Below are 21,621 nucleotides of genomic sequence, written 5' to 3' on the forward strand. Positions count from 1 at the left end.
AAATTATCCCCTTTGCTTCAGGGCAGAGGGGTGGGGGTTGCAGCCAAAGAGGCACCTGTTGCTCTCAGGAAAGGCTTGAGGGAAACAAAGGGTTAGCATTGCAAAGTGGTATCAGGGAGTCTGGTGAAATCTGTGGAGTAAAGGTCCTGCTTCCAGAGAGCTGCAGCCAGACTCCAATGGGCGGGGGCAGAAATCCAGTTCTATTTTCTCAGGAAATGCATCACTACACCACAATTCCAACACAACCCCATCTCCTTCTGCCATAGGGAGGGGGCCCGTCACAGCTCTATCGACCACTACTCTTCTGGTCCTGAGCTGCTACACAGCTCTGCCAATGCACCACAATCCCGGCGTGCAGCACCTCCTCCTACAGGCACTCTCACGCCGCTCTCTGTCAATGCACCACAACCCTAAACTGGAACGCTGCCCATGATTCCATTGTAACCCCTCCATGCCGTTCTGTCAGTGTTCCTCAGCACTGCCTGCTCGTCCCATCGGAGGGGGACTCCTTCCCCACCCCATGCTGAATGGTTCTGTCAGTGCCACCCGCCTCCAAAGTGAATGCCGGATGGAAAACATTTAGCACACACCTGCATAGCTAGCTGCATTGCACACGCCCCTACCCCCATATTCCCTGACTTCAGATTAACCCTCTCATTGCTAAATGCACCCTGCTGAGCCCCCAACCATTTGGAGACTGCACCCTGTCAGCAGGATGAATAGTGCAAGGGATGAGCTGAGGGGCCAGCCAAGCTGGGGGTGGAGAGGGGCTCGCCTATCCCCCACTACATGCAGTGACCTCAGGAAGCTCGAAATATAGACAGGCCCTTTGAGGCACCTGGACTGATTCAGAGAAATTACCCAGGTTCCTGCACCAGTTGGTAATTCACGATCTTCCCCTTCGCTTCCTGCCCTGGAGTTAATGTCAGCTGTACCAGTCTTCTTCAGCGCTACCTCCTCCTCCTCCTCCAGCCACATCCCTTTCTGATTGGGTCACTGATTCCAACAAAGTACAAAGGGCTCATTTCAGAGCAAAGAACCCCATTTACAATCTAACCAGCCTTGGTGAATGCTGGCACAAGCTCCCTCGCCCTGCCCAGCGCCACCACACTCCCTTTTCCCTCCCTCTGCTCTGATGCGGGGGAGAAGACAGACATCATTTGGGGAGGGGAGGAAGGAAGGTGCACTTATCTTAAAGTTGCTATTCTCAGAATAGCAAGAAATCCAGGCACAGGGTGCGGAGAAGCCTACCCCAATGCAGAGTTTATTGCCTGGCTAACAAATTAATGCAGGAGTGGGAGAGAGAAAGAGAGAGTTGCGTGTACCAGTGTGTGCTTCACACACTGCCTATGCACAACTACACTTTTATACACAATTGTGAACACGTGCTGTACGCTCAGCCACACGGAGACACCACGTGGGCTTGCAGACTTAAAACATACATACAAATGCACACCCTGAACATGAAAACACACTGTAAACGCATGCATTATTGGACACTCCAGTCTTTGCCCAGATATACCTGCCCCAGGCACACAATACACACCCAGACATGCATAAAGGCACAATGCATGCACCCACTACACAAACAGGCACAAGTGCTCACAAAGACACAATACCACACACGCACAATGAACACAAACCTCACATGTACACTGTCCACACAAATGACCAGTCCAGTCACACAAACCCATGCACACCTGGCTAGTGATAGGTATCCACTGACTCTGCAGCCACAGGGAAGATTCAGTTCCACAGGGATCTTCAGAAGAAGTGCCACAAAGTTGGTGTAGTTTTCACAGTCCTGTGCAGGGCACAAAGGCCCCTATTTCAAAACTCCTGGCAGACCCCGAATGACTGTGGGCCTGCCCTGAACACACACACACACACACACCGTTCCCCAGTTTAGACCAACTCTTCTTGATTGCATTGCTCAGAAAGTCACTTCATACAGCACAGGGAACTATTTCTTCTTCCAACCTTACTGACATTTGCTGTGAGGAAGAGGCCACGGCTAAGCTTTGAAACTGCAGTCAAAATGGCCCAAAGTGCAACTAGGTCACCACATTAGGAGCCGGCCTTCAGGCATTCACCTGCCCCAGGTCAGGATCTCTCACCTCTATTGGTGATGGGCATTCTGTCTCCAGCAGGGTCTCTTGTACATCCAAAGGATTAACACCCAGCTATGCAGGTACAGCAGAGCATCCTTGCAGGAGGGAGTCTCACACCTGCAGCTGATTTCCCTTCACTACTGCAAAACCATCTCAGGGTGGAGAGGCAGAACCAAAGATTGGAGCAGGAACTCTGTGATGCCCAGCCGTTAGACTCAAGGTTTCATTCCCTGTCTGTTGTTTATAAGGACAGGGATTACTTCCGTGCCTAAAGGATGTTTGTAAGGATGTAAAGGAGGGGAAAATCAGGGGATCCCCAGAAACAGACCCAGAGGACTGCTTTTGTCTAATCCTGGTTTAAAAATATGTCCCCACACTCACTATTTTCTGTTTCAGGAGTGGGGACTCTGGAGGTGAGCTCTTGAGTGAGGTTTCCATTGGTTTGAGCTCCCCTCACAGGATGTGGGTCTCAGCTGTCTTGAGCTCTGATTTTGGGTCCTAGGTTGCCTTGAGCTCTGCTCTTAGAAGCTGGTAGTGACTCAGGCTCCATCCACAGGGAATTACAAGTGATTTTTCTTGGGGGATGGAAGAGGTGCTCAGAGTTGACTCAAGCACCAGTTTTGAGGGAGGGACTCAGATAACACGAACTCTTGTTGGGGTGGGGTGGGGGGGAGTTCCAGCTAAAGTGACTTCAGCCCCATTCCTGAAGATGGGGATTTGTGATGACTCAAGCTCTGCAGTCCAGGGTGGGAGTCTATGATGACTGGAGATCTGCTCACAGGACTGGGCGGTTCCTGGTGATTCAAGCGATGCTCCTAGCAGCAGTAGTAGTGGGTGTTTGGGGTGATTTGAATTCATGCTCTGGTGCGGAGGTTTGCTGGTGACCGGAGTGCCATTCTCTGAAGGGGAGTCTCAGTGACCAAAGCTTTGCTCTTTTTGGGGTCAGTTTTCCTAATGACTCAAGCTCCGCTCCCAAGGGTGAGATCCTGGTAACCTGAGTTCTGCTCTGGGAGATGTGGAAGGACTTTCTGGTGACCCAAGTTCTGCTCTCGAGTGTTGTCACCAGAAACCCCTTGATAAAAACACAGTCTGACAGAGCTCAGTACTGTCTCCATCCCTCCTGCTTTGCCCCTCTTTCTGTCTCATCTCTGCGAGCCGTCTCAGCAGGTCTGCAGCTGCAGCACACACTCTGTCCCCCATCACCTTTGTCGAGCTTGTGTGGAGAAACAGATCTCGCGATGGTAAAATTGCACACACACACATACACTGCTTTACAACAAATATAGAGAGATTTATAGCTAACAAATCCCCAGGCATTACCAGCAGCCCTATAGAATTGGGGAGGGACTCAGAGCCCACGTCCCTTTGTGCTCAGCCCTTGATAGGGGATTATATCAATCTGACATGGGGACTGAGGGGAGTTGATGTTTGATTATCTATTTTTTATATTCCTTCCCATCCCCCGCTCATATACTCCTTTTCCTCCCTAGAGCATGCTGCAGGGCTGGCACACATGCACAGTCAGTACCCTCCTGGCACAGAGAGCACGGGCAGCAGATGGGCCTCCTGCTGCAGTGCCTGGGCTGCAGGCTCCCCTCCTCACTTGGTGTGGCTGTGTTTTGTGGGGGTGGCAGAGAGATGGCTAAGGGAGTTGTGACATATTCTTCTGTCTCCCCATCACTGACACTTTGTTGCGTGGGATTATCGGGTATTTGAGGGGGAAGCATCTTTCTCGCTGACAGCCTATATAAGACATTTTCACTGTACATTCTTGCAGACACAGGTTGCTTTGCTTCTATGGATGCTTTGGGGGAGGGGGGGCCTGCGATTTCCTCCTTCACCTTGCAGAAGCTACAGCTGTTCTTGGGGTAGGGGCTGTAGGACACACATATAAAGGGAAAGAAAATGAAAGACTAAAAGCTGAGCAAGAGGGATTGTAAAGCCCTCACCTCCACCCCGGGACTCCTGCATAGGTAGTGAGGCGGGAGCAGGGATGCTGGAACTAGGAGCTGGCCCAATTTGGACAGAGACTAGGCCAGTTGTAACCTCCCAGCCCCCATGTGAACAAACAACTTCCCAGCCCCTTTCCCCCTGCTCTAAATTGCTCATTTTTCAAGATCAGCCCTTTAAACTTTCCCCCCACCTCCTGCCAACACATACGCACAAAGGGGGGGGGAGGGCAGATTGGGGGTGGGTGCGGGGGCCAAAGGGGATGCAGGAGCGGTCAGGAGGAGAGGGGAAGGGTGATGGGGAAGGGTGAAAGGAGGGAGGAGAGGAGAGGGAGCAGGGAAGAGGGTACAGGAGGGAAGGGATGACAGAAGGGGAACGAGGGGAAGGCGGGATGGGGAAGGAGAGGGATGTAGGAGAAGGTGATAGGGCAGATGAGGAGAGCGAAAGCGGGAGGACGGATGCTGGGGGAAGGGGAGAGGAGAGGGCAGCTAGGAGCGGGGAGGATGGTGGGCATGAGAAGGAGAGGCGGTGGGATGCACCGGGAGGCCGGGGGTGGTTAGCAGTGGGGGGAGGAGACGGGGGGCGTCTGTCACTCACCCATCGCCCCCCTTTGCTGGCTCTCAGCAGCGGCGGCGGCGGCTCTTCTGTTTCCTGGGCCCCCGGCGGGGAGATGCTGGGATCCGCGGCAGCCTCTCGCCCCATCCCTGGTTCCAACAGCCGCCCCCCGGCATGGCTCAGCCCCAGCCTCCCTCCCTCGCTGCTCCGATCGCGGCGCCCCTGCCACCCGCCACCCCCAGCGGCAGCCGCTTCTCTGCGCAGGGGGCAGCCCAGGAAGAGCAGGAGGACGCGCGCGGGGGGAGGGCGGGAGGGTGCGCTGCTTGGGGCGGGGGAAGCTGAGCGGGGATGGGAGAGCAGAGGAAGCCAGCAGCGGCCAGCCAAGAAAATAAAATGAATAATAATAACAACACCCCTCCCCCCCCGGCCCCTGAACCAGTCCCGCGGCCAAAGGGAGGGATCCGAGTCCTAGCGCGCCGCAGAGATCAGCTTGGGAAGAGTGTCTCTCCTTCCCTCTGCTGGCAACATTTGGCAGGTCTCTGCTGTCTGCAGCAAGTCACTCAAAGCCGTGTGTGTGTGTGTGTGTGTGTGTGTGTGTGTGTGTGCGCGCGTCCATCAGCTCAGCACCCTGCCCTCAGGGCTCCCGCTCCCCCAAATCTAGCACCAAAACCATCATCCAACCCGCTTCCGCACTCCTCTTCAAAGAGAAGCCCTCCTCCCTCCCCGCCGCCCCGAAGGGTGTGAAGACCAGATCATGGTGGTGGAATGAAGTCACCCAGTCACGATCATCACCAGCACACACAGCCCTTGAGCTGGGGGGGGGGGGGGGGGGGCTGGGAGATTAAAACTACAGGTAGTGGCAGCTCCTTGGGTGGGTGGTTTTGCGTTTGAACAAAGCCCACCCACTCCTAGCAATCGGAAAGAGCTTTGCGCTGTCTCTGCTCCCTTCTCCCTCTGCAATGGAAGGGAATACAAAGGAATGCCTTGTGTTTGGAACTGCGGGGTGAGGGAGAGAAGACAGAGGAGGGAGGGGTGGAAGGAGGAGACTGATGGGTGGGCTTTGGGGAGTGCCTTAAATGAGCAGCCATTAGTACAAGCCGAAAGAATACACCAAGCACACCCCCCAAGAAAAGGGATTGGGGCGATGGGGGCAGCAGCTGTCTCAGGGCACCTGCCTGCACCTGGAATATACTATAGGGAACCATCTGGTACTGACAGGGGGCGAGGAAGGAGTTTGCAATGACCTAGTAGGGCTTCACCAACTCTAAATGCAGTGAGTACGCATTACTTGTGTTGCGGTAGCACCTACAAGGCTCAGGCAGGAATCAGGGTTGCATAGTGCTGGACATTGTGCATATAAACAATGAAAAGAGAGTCCTGGTCCCCAAGGAATTGCTAACCTAAATAGAATCCATGAAACACAGATCATGCCAACAATTTTCCATGCAGTATAATAATACTCTCTGCTTTTAAGGCATCCTCCTTTTATAGGCCCATAACAAATTAGGTCTCTCCCCAGGCCTGTAAGGAGGTTATTTATCATATACTGTATTATTATTTCCATTTTATAGAGGGGTAAGATGAAACACAGATAAGCTAATGGACTTGGCCAACCGTAAACAAGAAGTTTATGACAAATTTAACATGCTTTGCTGACTTGCAGTCTTGTGATTTAAACACAAGATTCTGCTTCCTCTACTTTTTTCTCCCTTGTCATGGTGACTTTTTTTGGGGGGGGGGGGCAAAAAAAACCCCAAAATCAGAATGTAAGAATGTAATCTTGCCTCTTGCAACTGAAAAATAGTTAAAGGTCAGGTGAAAGTGAACTTGGGAGAAAACGAGGGCACATTCTTCCTCTATGGTTTTACATTACTTTAGATAAACAGTACCTGAAAAACAAAACAAGGCACTCATATCAAACACCCTCCTTATTGTTAAAGGAGTGGGGGGAAGTGTTGAAAAAAAAAAAGAGACAGAGAGGGAGAGAGGAGGCTGAATTTGGTGAACTACCTGCTCCTGTTTTCTTGGGAAGTTACTAAATAGCACGCTGATAAATGCACATAGATAGATAAAAAACCCATGAGCCAATTTTGTTCTGATGATAAATAAGAGTGTCTTTTTATGGAAGATCCTTCATACCCAGCATCACAAAATGCTTCCCAGAGAAATGCAGTTAAGAGCCAGAGATTTAAAGGCAAGATCTAGAGAGTCTCAGATTGCAGATAGATAAATGGACAATGTAAGTGAAAGGGTGACAACCCCACCACCCAACTGTGGTGATTACAGTAAACAGATGCAAATGAAACTTCAATTTAAAGGTGCTTTTACAATTTTACAAAAGAGAAAAAGAAAGAAATGTTACAAAAGAGAAAGGGAGAAAGTGAGCTCCAGGAATTAGAACTGCATTTAGGTAATATTTATGATTATATATAAAATTATTTAGGTAATACTGTGGCAGAATACAATGCCATATTGACACAAATCTTCCAGAATATTAAAACTCTTCATCACAAAGTGGATGAGCTGAAAAACAAGGAGCCTTTGCTTAGAGGGAATACTTGAAGTGGGGGAGGCAAACAAAAAAAACCCACACCATAAAAAACCCTCCATCTGGAAATATGCTGCTTCATGTTAAGTGAATTGGTGCTGCTGAAAGGTGCTGGGTTGACAGGTCTTGTGGCTGGAATCTCTGAGTGAGACCCTGAAACGATGGTGGTAAATTGAAGTCATTCTATATTGACTGAGGATTTGATCCTTCATGCACAGCACAGATACATCATGGGTAGCAGGAGTGCAAGCTTTCTACACATATGGATTCTGAGCTAAGAGCTTCAGCCTTTGGTTTGGAGGAATCACCTCTAGGAAGGCAGAGGGGAGTCAGTTTTCATGGTCCTTTCATTTAATCCTCGATTGCTCTTTTGCTAAAAAGTGATACCAGTTAGTCCTGCTCGTGTTGGTGATTTCAACTATGCAAATATAAATCCCAGTAGGAATGGACAGAGAGCACAAATTCATTTCACATGGGCATTCACTGGCCTATCAGATGGTGGCATTCATGAGTTACTATTAACTTCGGGATAGACTGCAACAGACAACCTGCAGGTGTAAGGCTCCGTGTCTCATCCCCAATCGGCAGAGCCATCCAACCCCAAACTTTTCTGTGTTGGATGGCTGTGATTGGTGGTGGGGAAAATTGATGGATCCCATCAGAAGGACATAAATGAAGTGATGCCTTGACACTCATGCTCGCATGACAGCAGCATCAGGAACTGTTTTGGAGACTGTGCGCAGCACACAGAACTCTATCCTCTGACTGGCTGAAGAAGATCAACAATGTACAGAACAAGACTACTTTCCAGACTACATAGCCACACTACTCATGAGATTACAAACTTTTATGGACATTAAAGCCAGCCACAACACTTGAGACAGAAATATGTCCTATTGCATCCAGAAAGGCTGTGGGTGGGGTGTGTGGTTCAGGTGTTTGTTTAAAATCTCCTGAAGAGAGAAAAGGCTGAGCCAGATTCTGTTACCTTTAACTCACATTCAGCAGGACCTTATTCAGAAATTCATGTGGTCCCAGGCTCCTAGTAACCATTCCCTCATAATCACTAGACTATCTATCTATGGCACTTATCTGGTCCCCATTACCAGACAGTCTGAGTGCCTCACAATCTGAAATGCATTTATCCTCACAATACCCCCTTGCTACTATCCCTGTTTTACATATGGGGTACTACAGCAGAGGAAATCTACATGGCTCGTTGAAGGTTGTAGTAGGAAGAGAGCCTGAGACATAAGCCACGAGGCCTGGTATAAGGCAGGACCCGCTCTCAGAATCTGGCAAGAACAGGGCTGAATATTGCAGAAATACACATTTCTAAGAAGTGCTAAGCCCACAGTACTCATGCAAACACATCTTGATATTAAGTGGTACCAGAACATCCCGATATTAAGGATGATACATAACATTCCCCAAGGATAACAGGAACACACTGACCCCTTCTAAAAGATAAGGTCAGGATGACAGTTCGTAATAGAGATGTTTTGATGGACATGTACAAGGTGATGGGTGATAACTAGCAGTAGGGGCAGTAACTAAGTATGTCAGAGGCAGTACGTAACTTGCTTTTATCAGGGTATAAAGAGGTATCTCAGAGGGAGTATCTCTGGCCAGCCGAGGGGGGGAAATGGAAAATCCCGCCATTCACTGAGCTGCGTCCATTGTCACTGGCATACATGTCTTAGTAACCTCGTAGAGTCTGCCAGGTGCTATTACCGTGCTTCGTTGACAATTAACCTAGCCGGGTGCCTTTGCACCTTAACAAATCTTGTGGTCATTGGACAATTTACTTGAGGTCTGCTGTGCCGGCTGTCTGCGCAGAGCTGAGACAGCACACAGAGAGAACACACACACCTAACTACACTGGTGACCCCCGACTACTGATCTGGTAAGTAAGTAAGCTGTCCTCTGTAGGAAATGCGATCTAACATGACAGAAAACCCCTCATCTAACATGAGCTAGGAAACCCCCTTAACCCCTCCCTGAAAATCCCCACAAGAAACAAATTGGTAAAAAAAATTAGGTTGCATAGTAACTACAGATTGGGTAAACAAATTCCCTGGTAATACCAGTCAGACTTTGGGGTCAGTTCATGCCAGATTCTGTGAGCAGGTCCTGCCTTATACCAGGCCTCTGGGGCTTTTGTCCCAGGCTCTCTTCCTACTACAGTCAGGAAGTCGTAGAAGAGGAGAGAATTGTAAATAAGGAAGTCTCAGGCTAGTAATCTAATCACTGCACCATCCTTTCTCTCAAGATTTCCCCCTGTGCTTTACAGACCTTAGTCACAGATATGGTCTTTTCATTTTGACTGAGTGCTCCAGATCAGATGTGTGTCTTAACCCATAAGAAGGCCATACTGGGTCAGACCAAAGGTCCATCTAGCCCAATATCCTGTCTTCTGACAGTGGCCAATGCCAGGTGCTTCAGAGGGAATGAACAGAACAGGTAATCATCAAGTGATCAATTCATTGTCCCCCATTTCCAGCTTCTAGTAAACAGAGGCTAGGGACATCATCCCTGCCCATCCTGGCTAATAGCTATTGATGGACCTATCCTCCATGAATTTATCTAGTTCTTTTTTGAACCCTGTTTTAGTCTTAGCCTTCACAAAATCCTCTGGCAAGGAGTTCCACAGGTTGACTGTGCGTTGTGTGAAGAAAATACTTCCTTTTGTTTGTTTTAAACCTGCTGCCTATTAATTTCATTTGGTGACCCCTAGTTCTTGTGTTATATGAAGGGATAAATAACACTTCCTTATTTACTTTCTCCACAACAGTCATGATTTTATAGACCTCAATCATATCCCTGCTTAGTGGTGTCTTTTCCAAACTGAAAAATCCCAGTCTTATTAATCTCACCTCATACGGAAGCTGTTCCATACCCCTAATAATTTTTGTTGTCCTTTTCTGAACCTATCCCAATTCCAATATATCTTTTTTGAGATGGGGTGACTACATCGGCACGCAGTATTGAAGATGTGGGCATACCAGAGATTTATATAGAGGCAATATGATATTTTCTGTTTTATTATCTATCACTTTCTTACTAATTCCTAACATTCTGTTAACTTTTTTGACTCCTACTGCACATTGAGCGGATGTTTTCAGAGAACTATCCACAATGACTCCAAGATCTCTTTCTTGAGTGGTAACAGCTAATTTAGACCCCATCATTTTATATGTATAGTTGGGATTATGTTTTCCAATGTGTATTACTTTGCATTTATCAACATTGAATTTCATCTGCCATTTTGTTGCCCAGTCACCCAGTTTTGTGAGATCCTTTTGTAGCTCTTCGCAGTCATCTTGGGATTTAACTATTTTGATTAATTTTGTATTATCTGCAAATTTTGCCACCTCACTGTTTACCCCTTTTTCTAGATCATTTATGAATATGTTAAATAGGCCTGATCCCAGTACAGACCCCTGAGGGACACCACTATTTACCTCTCTCCATTCTGAAAACTGACCATTTATTCCTACCCTTTGTTTCCTATCTTTTAACCAGTTACCAGTCCATGAAAGGACCTTCCCTCTTATCCCATGACAACCCCCGTCTGCCCCTTCCTAGAGAGCAGAAGGTGTTTTCTTTGGGCTTGTCTACACTACCAGCCGGATCGACTGGCAGTGATCGATCTAGCGGGGGGGGGGGGCTGTCGATTTATTGTGTCTAATATAGACGTGATAAATCGACTGCCGATCACTCTAGCGTCGACTCAACAAGAAGCGCAAGGGGAATCGATGGGAGAGCGTCTCCCATCAACACACCGCAGTAAGTAGATCTAAATATGTCGACTTCAGCTACCTTATTCACGTAGCTGAAGTTGCCTGAGATCGACAGTCCCCCCGGTGTAGACCAGCCCGTTCATCTCGAACACACTGAGTAACAGCATAGCTAAATAAAGCAAATTCCCGACAGAAGTTTAAGCAAGCATTCACCATGTCTGCATCATTCTTTCAGGGCCTTCCTCTCTCTCCTGTTGTTAGCACTATAGCATTTCGGAGACGCACCGCTGCTAGACATTGTCCATCTCTTCATCAGTGAGAGACACCTCCCACCCCTGGTCTGGTGCAAGTCTTTGAAGTAAAAATATTAACTTGCTTTTTTATATTAGCTGTGGAGACTGAGGGCCAATTCTGTGGCCCCACTCAGTTCCTTTTATGGTGCCAGAAGAATGCAAAAGTGATAGAACGGGGAATTGCCTGGTGGTGTAGGCCTAGCTGTCTCTATGGCATACTCAGACTCATAGACTTTAAGGTCAGAAGGGACCATTATGATCATCTGGTCTGACCCCCTGCATGCTGCAGGCCATAAAACCGTCCCTACCCCTTCCCTGGACTCTGCTGTTGAAGTCCCCAATCCTGTTTTTAGTGACTTCAATCGGCAGAGACCCTCCTGCTAGAGATCCCTGCCCCATGCTGCGGATCCCTGCCCCATGCATGCCCTCTTCTCCTGCCACTGTTCCCCCCATGTAGGAGCATTTGAGAATGTGACTGGTGCACACCGAACCCTAGTGATCAAAAGCTAATACTGCTGGTACAAGTTAGAGCAGCTTTGAGGCTCCCCCCCAAGATCAAGGGTGGAAAGCCACCTACCCCACCTGTGACACAGAGACTCCTTGGTAAAGGGTCCCCTGTTCTTTGCAAACAGATCATCTCAGATCTGACAAACTCACTACACCAAACACATGTATTGCAGGGTATTTATCCATAACAGGTAACTGTGACAGGTTACCCCCTTGTGGCTGCCAACTGATGAGCCAAGACTACTTCTGCCCCTGCTTTGGCTGCCAGCTTGGGACTCCAGCACCCTGCCTGGTTTGAGCCAGACTCGCTAGCCTGGTGCAAACCCAGACCCAGGTCTGAATCACATCCCCTAACAGCTGTAGGCTTAATTGAAAGCAGCTTAAGAAGTGTTCCTGTCTTTAACACTCAGATGTCCAACTCCCAATGGGGTCCAAACCCCAAATAAGTCCATTTTACCCTGTATAAAGCTTATACAGGATAAACTCATAAATTCGCCCTCCATAACACTGATAGAGAGATATGCACAGCTGTTTGCCCCACTCTCCAGGCATTTATACATACTCTGGGTTAATTAATAAGTAAAAAGTGATTGTATTAAATACAGAAAGTTGGATTTAAGTGGTTCCAAGAAACAGCAGACAGAACAAAGTGAATTACCAAGCAAAATAAAATAAAACACGCAAGCCTATGCCTAATCCAGTAAGAAAACTGAATACAGATAAAATCTCACCCTCAGAGATGTTTCAATAAGCTTCTGTCATAGACTGGATGCCTTCCTAGTCTGGGCACAATCCTTTCCCCTGGTACAGCCGTTGTTCCAGCTCAGGTGGTAGCTAGGGGCTTTCTCATGGTTGCAGCCCCTTTTGTTCTGTTCCACCCACTTATATATCTTTTGCATAAGGTGGGAATCCTTTATCCCTCTCTGGATTCCCACCCTTCCTTCTCAATGGAAAAGTACCAGGTTAAAGATGGATTCCAGTTCAGGTGACATGATCACATGTCACTGTAAGACTTCATTACCCACTTGCTAGCACACACTTATACAGGAAGCCTTACAAGTAAAACAGAGCCATCTACAGACAATTGTCCTGGTTAATGGGAGCCATCAAGATTCCAAACCACCATTAATGGCTCACACTTTGCATAATTACAATAGGCCCTCAGTTATATTTCATATTTCTAGTTTCAGAGTGATACATTTATACAAATAGGATGACCTCACTCAGTAGATTATAAGCTTTGTAATGATACCTTACAAGGTACCTTTTGCATGAAGCATATTTTAGTTACATTATAGTCACACTCATCAGAATACTTTCATAAAATCATATAGAGTGCAACTTCACAGTTACATGTAAGATATCTATAAAAAGCTTGTGACTTATCAAGACTCTTTATAATTGTGAGATGTATGGACAGCTAATATTTAAGGAATAATGTAACTATATGGACTTGGAATAATGGCTCCATAGTCTAGCCTTGCTCTTTCCCAAGACTTTCAATGGAAAAATCATCAGACACAATTGCAAACAAAGGAACATTACAGCAGACAGAGAATCACCCTGCCTATGAATAAAGACAAAAGACTGTTTCAATATAACAGAGGGAGGAAAGAATCTGGATTCAGTCACTGAGGAAACATTTTGTGGAGCAGGGAGTGCTTTTTGTGAAAGTTTGGATCCTGGTTGCTCTGAAGCCAGCCAGCTCTGCAACAATCTGAACTTTGAAGGGCAAACTTACTTTATGATACAGGAAAAGTAATAATATGTGTAGGCCCTAGTTCATGCTTTATTATTTTGTTTTGTATTGTAACCCTTTCCCCCCCCCCCCCCCCATCACTCCCTCTTGTTTCTAGTAGAATCTGTATCCAGTTTTAAACTAACCTTCTTTTGTTTTATTGCAAGTGCTGTGCCTGCTAGAGGAGTGGTGGTTTACAGTAAAACTAGTTAACTGTGTGTGACGTTATTGACATAAACTGTGACCATACAGATCAGTTGCAAACACTGTTATATATTTGCAGCAAATATTGTACAAAGATTATTGTATGAGGTGTTTATGAAGAGGTTATGATTTGCTGGTTATGATGATGCTATCTGTATGCGTGTACCATTTTTGTAGTTAAAGTTGTGAATATTGACTATGTACTTGTATCTCAATGTGTTTGATTCAAAATAGCATTAGTGAAGCATTTGGTCAGCTTCTTGAGAAAGGAAGTTGCAAATTAAGTGCCTAATCAAGAAACATTTAACTGAGAATGGACCTTGGGAGAAGTCTTCCTGGGAATGTTCAAGGTAACATGTAAGCAATGGCTGCTACCTGTAAAGAACTGAGTCATGCAGGGACATGTGACTTGCCCACGTGACTCCAAACTCCATCTTACTATTGTGATTTTCCACAGTAAGAGCAAAGGGGTGTCCTTTCACAGGGCAGAGACTATAAAAGGCCCTGGAAACCCCTCTATTTCGTCTTCAATCCTGCTTCTTACTTCTGGAGGATCCTTGCTACAAACTGAAGCTCTGAACAAAGGACTGAATGACCCATCCCAGCTGTGGATGTACTCCAGAGACTTGATCTGAACCTACAGTTTATTCCATCAGTGCTATAAGCCTGAACCAAGAACTTTGCGATTACTGTATGAAATTGATTCCATTTAACCAATTCTAGCTCTCATCTATATCTTTTTCTTTTTATGAATAAACATTTAGATTCTAAAGGATTGGCAACAGCGTGATTTGTGGGTAACAATCTGATTTGTATATTGACCTGGGTCTGGGGCTTGGTCCTTTGGGATTGGGAGAACCTTTCTTCTTTTACTGGGTATTGGTTTTCATAACCAGTCATCCCCATAAGGAGCAGTGCTGGTGGTGATACTGGGAAAGTGGAGTATCTATGGGAATTGCTTGTGTGGCTTATGGTTAGCCAGTGGAGTAAAACCAAAGTCCTCTGTGTTTGCCTGGTTTGGTTTGCCTGTAACTGCCCTGCTCTAAGCAATTTGTCCTGAATTGATACTCTCAGTTATGTCCCACTGGAGGCAGCATCGTTACACTGGGGTACACGGTTTCTTTGGTAGCAGAGACTCTGCCAGTGTCAGGGGCTGGATAGAACAGGGGAACGATTCACAGGGACTCAGGGGCTGGGGTGCACTTAGTGTTAAACTGCAAGGTGAAGACAGGGCTGGCATAGCCAAGATTAGAGTGCTCTAATAGGCTGATTGTATTAGGGAGCTAACACCCAGTTACCAAAAGCAAGGATCCCTCATCTTGGAGGCAGGGGGTAACAAAGTGACTCACAGAGAACTGTCACACCTCCCACTCCTCATGGGTGCTGAGTGCGGTTTTGGCACACCCAAGGAGCTGGCCCCTAGATTTGATTTCCCCAAAGCTCATGCCTGTGCAGGTCCCTTAACTTGGGAAGTGGAATAATCCACCCTTCCCTGTAAAATGGCTATTGCACCACCTAACAGAATACCAGCCCCTCGTAAAGGAGGGTCTGGCTAAGCCCTGGGTCCCCATGAGCTAGAATCTTGAAGTAGGATAACTCATTCATTGGGGGCCGCTGAGGTCAGTTAAAATCCCAAAGCTGGACTTTCACCACTGACCTTGCTATTGAAGCTCACCAAAAGGTCATCAGTTTTTCTTCTGGGATTTCAGCCCTTTTAATGCCCTTTTGAGTGAGAGTCTTGAAACAAAGCCCTCTTTGAGCTATGATTTCAAAATCTGATGCACTTATCTACTATGAACTGCTCATTACAGTTAAGAAAACAGCAACCAACTGGCATCTCTCTAACACCTTATGCAAACAATATTAATTTCTTCTGCATTGGATAGGATGCCTCAAAGATGAGGAAATTAAGGTCACGGGAGAGCACCAGTTCTATTTTTCAGAAAATTGGAAGATAAAAAAGTGCACCACAGGTGCTGATGTTAGTGTTTAATAAAAGCCTCATAGACTTTAAGGCCAGCAGGGACCATCATGATCACCTAGTGCAGGGGTCTCAAACTCCCAGGCCCTCTGCAGACCGCAAGCCTCCCCCATGTGGCCTGCAGGGCTCCAGCAGTTTTGGGGCTAGGTCTCTCCCTTGCCCCCACCTGCCACCCCGCGTGTGCTCCCCCCTCAGGGGCCCTGGCAGCACAGTGGAGCTGAGCGGCGTCTGCCTGCTTGCTCCGGTGGCTACCAGCCTAGGGGTGGGGCAGGGCTGTGCCTCCACGTGCTGCCCCCACCCCAAGTGCCCCTGCGGCCAATGGGACGCTGCAGGGGCGGTGCCTGGGGGCAGAAGTGCGGCCAGCTAGCAACTTGCTGGGATGGGGATCCCTAGACTGCATCTCTGCTCAAGTGCGGTGTAGAAATGGAGCAGGCTGCATGGAATGTGGGGTTTAGAGGTCAAGCCAATGTCTATAAACTGCTAGGTGACTTCTAGTGCAGAAGAAGACTGTCGGTATAAGGGTAGGAAAATACAGTCCTGGGGAATTATGGGAAAGCTTTGGAGGACTAGCAGCACTTGAGTTAAGTAGCCTGCAGCCACACTCCCCAGTTTGCAGAGTTAAAGCCTGAGTTAAAGCAGAACCCGAGCTCTAACTTATAGCCTTAGCTGGATCAGCTAGTCCAGGTTTAAAGCACCGCCAAGCCCCAGATGAGAGGGTTGTGTGTGTGGAGGGAGGTGAGGTAGAGGTAAAACAGGGATAGGGTCCTGGGTTAACTTTGCAGTGAAGACATACACTTATAGGGTTAAAATGATCACCACCAGATTGGGGAATGGAAAGAATTTTCCCTCAGGGCACATTGGCAGGGACCTTGGGCATTTTCCGCCTTCTTCTGAACCACTGAGCACACATTGCCTGTTAGGACCATGTGGATTTATCTCAGATGATTGATTGCCTGCAATGGCATGGGAAACAGGGAGGGTGCTGGGGGCCCTCCATCCTTGCACTCATAGGACTGCCATCGATGGAAGAGCCTTGTTAAATTAGCTAGTGATCTTCCCTCTCTGGCCATTACAAAATTGTTCCCTTACAGCAGGTTTTCCAATGCTTTGTTTTATGTAGCTCCAACAACTTCCACCACTTCCTTTAAGATCCTATTGCAGAGTCTAGATCCCCCAGACAGGAAGGTTGTCCTGATACACTATTAAAAATTTCCTTTCCACAATATTAACCCATTACTCCCAGCTCTAGCACCCTTGATCCATCCCAAACTCCTCCTCTCTCTCCTTGGTTACACCCTGGGGATACTTGCAGACAGTTGTTTAACCAAACTGTGTATCAGCAATAGGTTGAATCCATTTGTTTACTCTTTGGCCTGGTCCCCACACAAAGTGGCACCAGTTCAACTAAAAGGTGTTATTTTAAACTGATTTAGCTAATCAGGTACCACTTTGTGTGCAGCCACACTTAAATTGATTTAAACCTGATATCAGTCATGCTTGCACCTGCAACAAACATAAGAGTGACAGGTTTCAGAGTGGTAGCCCTGTTAGTCTGTATCAGCAAGAAGAACGAGGAGTCCTTGTGGCACCTTAGAGACTAACAAATTTATTTGAGCATAAGCTTTCATGGGCTAAAACCCACTTCCTAGGATGCATGCAGTGGAAAATACAGTAGGAAGATATATATACACACACACACACACACACACACACATATACACACACACAGAACATGAAAAAATGGGTGTTGCCATACCAACTATAACAAGACTAATCAATTAAGGTGGGCTATTATCAGCAGGAGGGGGAAAAAAAAAAAAAAAAAAAAAAAAAAAAAAACTTAGCTCACCTTAATTGATTAGTCTCGTTATAGTTGGTATGGCAACACCCATTTTCTCATGTTCTCTCTGTGTGTATATCTGCCTACTGTATTTTCCACTGCATGCATCCGATGAAGTGGGTTTTAGCCCACGAAAGCTTATGCTCAAATAAATTTGTTAAACATAAGAGCATCCACACGTGGGTCTGCACTGGTGTAACTAAATCAGTTTTTAAGTCCATTTAAATTAAACCAGTACAAGTTGTGTGTGTAGACAAACCCTTTGATAGCATCCCAGGGAATGGTTCTCAGGATTGGATAAGCATTCTTAATAGCCAAGGCTCTCCTAACTGAGATTTGGAGTCAACTAGCAGCTGGCGTAAATGAAGCATGAAACATCTTGGATGTATAGGACACTGGGAAGAAACATAGCACCTGAGGCAAGACACTGGTGACGGTGAGTGGGGGAGACCATCACAGACCTCTCCCATAAAAAAAAAAAAAATGAAAATACAACAGAGCAAAAATAGCTTCTGAGCTGCCTGATTCATACAATAATGTCTGCTACAAAGAGTTGATGGACTAGCGTTTTTCCTCACCTGGGTAGAAGAGAGGATATCTGGAGGACCAGAAGCGAGGCGGGTATCCAAAAGAGCCTGTGGTCCCAGAACAGCAGGAGCCTGCAAGCCGAGTGATTGAGACAAGTGTCCCCCTGTATTTCCATCCAAAAGACTCTAGAACACAGCAGTGCAAATGCAAACAGCTGAAGAGCTGGCTGACTTGTGCAGCGATGTGCAATGTAGGCCACTGAAGTTAATGGAAAACTCCCATTGACTTCACTGGGCTTTGGATCAGGCCTTCAGAAGAGGTGCAGGTGTTTTGCTTGACCTTTTATTAACACTTTTGCAGTCTCATTGACCAGGCTTTCCTATTTGTCTTTGCTTCTTTCATTCCACTCCCCTCCAACCATCTACCTGGGTGGTTGACCTTGAAGCTTATCATCTGTTCATCTTTGACAGAGCCAAATACTTTATAAACTGCAGGTTTCAGAGTAGCAGCCGTGTTAGTCTGTATCCGCATGAAGTGGGCTGTAGCCCGCGAAAGCTTATGCTCAAATACATTTGTTAGTCTCTAAGGTGCCACAAGTACTCCTGTTCTTTTTATAAACTGCAGGAATCTTGAAGGGACTGCATCCAAATCAACAATTCATCCCATTCCTACTACAGTAGAACCTCAGAGTTACGAACAGCCCAGGAATGGAGGTTGTTTGTAACTCTGAAATATTCATAATTCTGAACAAAACGTTATGGTTGTGCTTGCCAAAGTCTACAACTGAACACTGATTTAATACAGCTTTGAAACTTTACTATGCAGAAGGAAAATGCTGCTTTCCCTTTATTTTTTTTTAGTAGCTTACATTTAGCACAGCACTGTACTGTATTTGCTTTTTTCCTTTTTTGGTCTCTGCTGCTGCCTGATTGTGAAGTTCCAGTTCCAAATGCAGTGTGTGATTGACTGGTCAGTTCGTAACTCTGAGGTTCTACTGTACATTTAGCTCTTTTAATCGGCCTTCTTTTATCAGCCCCTTATTCTACCTCGGACACAGAGCTCATGGACTCTCACTGGAAACATTCATTTGTATAGGCTTGGATAAGAAAGCTGTAGTGGGGACTGGGAACTAACTCGAGAGCCATAACTAGAGGAGAATGACAAAGTAGTAATGTGCTGAGCTGGGAGGGAAGGTATCTAGAGAGGATGCCACTGGGACTGGTGCAAGGTCCCATGGTATTTACTATGTTAATTAATAATCTGGAAGTGGGAAGAAAGAGCTCATTAACGATAGTCACAAATTGGAAACACACAGAGAAGTAATACAAAAGGGACTGAACGCCACCAGGAAAGGGGCAGGAGATTCAATCTGGGAAAAGGGGGAAATGATTTGTGTTTCAAAAGACATACATAGATGAATAGGTACAGTAAGAAAGGCACCTACAGGCAGATATACAAGCAGGTAGAACGAAGGTATATAAGAAAATACTACAGATGAATTAAATACATTCAACAATTGTGTGTGTGTGTATTATGGTTACATATAGTGGGCCCAACTGGGCTCAAGGTCGCATTGTGCTTGGTGCTGTACATAGTAAGAGACAGTCCTTACCTCAAAGAGTTTACAGTCTGAATAGGCAAAGGCTGGGTGAGAGGAAGGATTATTATCCAGGCTTTACAGGTGAGGCACTGAGAAATGAAGTGACCTACCTACAATCACACAGAGGTGGGACTGGTGTCTCATCTGGGTGCAGCACAGTGGAACTTTAGCTCAGGCCATTCCTGTTTGTCTTTGCTTCTTGCATGTTATGAATAGATATTAGTTGGAGCTCAGTGGTCTCCAAACTGGTCTTGGAACCGTCTGAGTCAAGCTGGGATTTGTTCCCTTGTTCAGTTTTTTTTCTTTAGCACTACAATTAAAATGTGGCTCTCTTTCATGAGCCATACATAATACACTGGTGCATTTCCTTGCAGCTGTTAATACTCTACTTGTTGTTATCTGCGGTTGACCTGAGGATTAAGGGGAGCACCTCCCACAATATAACAAGGCAGGGTTTCTAGCAGAATAACAGGTTTGAGAGCTCTCGGTATGTACGAGCGGAATGTTTGGCTCTGTGCACAGGCCCAGAAATTGAGGTGCATTTACAACAGTTACATAAAGAGGCGTTACCCCAGCAAACAAGCCTGCTTGTTTTAATCACACTTTTTCCTGCCTTTCGTCTCCAATGTCCCAGTTCCAAGCTGCAGCTTAACTGAGTTCGTAGACTCACGGGCAGGGGAGAAGAGGGAAGAGCGAGAAGGTGTCTGTATGCCTGCTTTGTGGCTGCTTGAATTTTGGTGGCATCGGGGGGGGGGGGGGGGAGGAGAGGAGATCAGTCCAGTCCCCACCCTGATCTACAGTAGCCCAAAGGCTACATTAATGTCCTTTCAGCTGCAACTAGTCACAAAGCACCAGCAGCCAAAAACAGAGGGATGCACCAGTCCCCTGCCCTTCCCCTTACTGCCCTCCTGCACCAGGGCTGCCAGGGGTATGGCAAATCGCCATTCCTCCAGCTCTGGGTATCCTGAGGACCCCTCTTCTCTATGCTAGCGAGACTCCCAGATGGCTGGTTCTAAGGCCCTTTTGGGACAGCAGAGCCAACCAAAAGGGGCTGCAGAGCAACCTAGAACTGAGGCAAAGTGCTTTTGATTTCTGGCCACTCGGGCTGCAACTAGGTACAATTAAGGAAGTGGGCATTGCTCCAGACCCAAAAGATTTTAGCATTTTAAGTGTGTAAGTAGGGCCTTGTTTGACAGCTGATTGCTGGCTCTCGCTAACGGCATGTTTCCAACAGGTTTTGGAAGTGAGTCCCGACTTGCCAAAGTCAGGGCACTGCCTCAGTCTGTCCTGGATGAACCCCCATGTCGCAGGTGACTCTGACGTGATCGTTCCCCTCTATCCAACATTGGTGAGGCCTCATCTGGAGTACTGTGTCCAGTTTTGGGCCCCACACTACAACTGGAAAGAGTCCAGCGGAGGGCAACAAAAGTGATTAGGGGGCTGAAGCACATGACTTATGAGTTGAGGCTGAGGGAACTGGGATTGTTTAGTCTGCAGAAGAGGAGAGTGAGGGGGGATTTGATAGCTGCTTTCAACTACCTGAAAGGGGGGTCCAAAGAGGATGGATCTAGACTGTTCTCAGTGGTACCAGATGACAGAACAAGGAGTAATGGTCTCAAGTTGCAGTGTGGGAGGTTTAGGTTGGATATTAGGAAAAACTTTTTCACTAGGAGGGTGATGAAGCACTGGAATGGGTTACCTAGGGAGGTGGTGGAATCTCCTTCCTTAGAGGTTTTTAAGGTCAGGCTTGACAAAGCCCTGGCTGGGATGATTTAGTTGGGGGTTGGTCCTGCTTTGAGCAGGGGGTTGGACTAGATGACCTCCTGAGGTCCCTTCTAACCCTGCTATTCTATGATTCTAATTCTGTGATTCTATGTGTTTGCTTATTTGCATACAGTCATTTCAGTGGCATACACCATTGCTGCACTGGATATTCTTAGCAGTTTTTTGTTTTGTTTTTTAATATATAAACAGAGCACTTGACAGAACCCATAGGAAGTCATAGCCCCACTTCAAAGAATTT

At 46.8% G+C, this 21,621-nt stretch overlaps 1 protein-coding gene across 7 annotated transcripts in view; it reads right to left on the reverse strand.

The window, feature by feature from the left end:
- Window positions 1–21,621, reverse strand: part of MGAT3 (beta-1,4-mannosyl-glycoprotein 4-beta-N-acetylglucosaminyltransferase) — a 64,028-nt gene that overhangs the window by 32,756 nt on the left and 9,651 nt on the right. The window contains exons 1-2 of one of the 7 annotated variants that reach the window (XM_008179297.4): window positions 4,659–4,946; window positions 3,879–3,986 (exon numbers count right to left, since the gene is read on the reverse strand). The exons of 1 other annotated variant lie outside the window; for it this stretch is intronic. In XM_008179297.4, coding sequence (XP_008177519.1) covers window positions 3,879–3,880 — 2 coding nt within the window. In that variant the 5' untranslated portion in view covers window positions 3,881–3,986; window positions 4,659–4,946. Of the gene's footprint in view, window positions 1–861; window positions 973–1,700; window positions 1,723–2,117; window positions 2,241–3,878; window positions 3,987–4,658; window positions 4,947–18,048; window positions 18,270–21,621 lie in introns of those variants that run through there. 5 more of the 7 variants (XM_065580801.1, XM_005302525.5, XM_042843535.2 and 2 more) reach the window with 5 other exon arrangements.

Source organism: Chrysemys picta, chromosome 1, assembly GCF_011386835.1.
Source record: "Chrysemys picta bellii isolate R12L10 chromosome 1, ASM1138683v2, whole genome shotgun sequence".
In the NCBI taxonomy this organism is placed as follows: domain Eukaryota; kingdom Metazoa; phylum Chordata; order Testudines; family Emydidae; genus Chrysemys; species Chrysemys picta.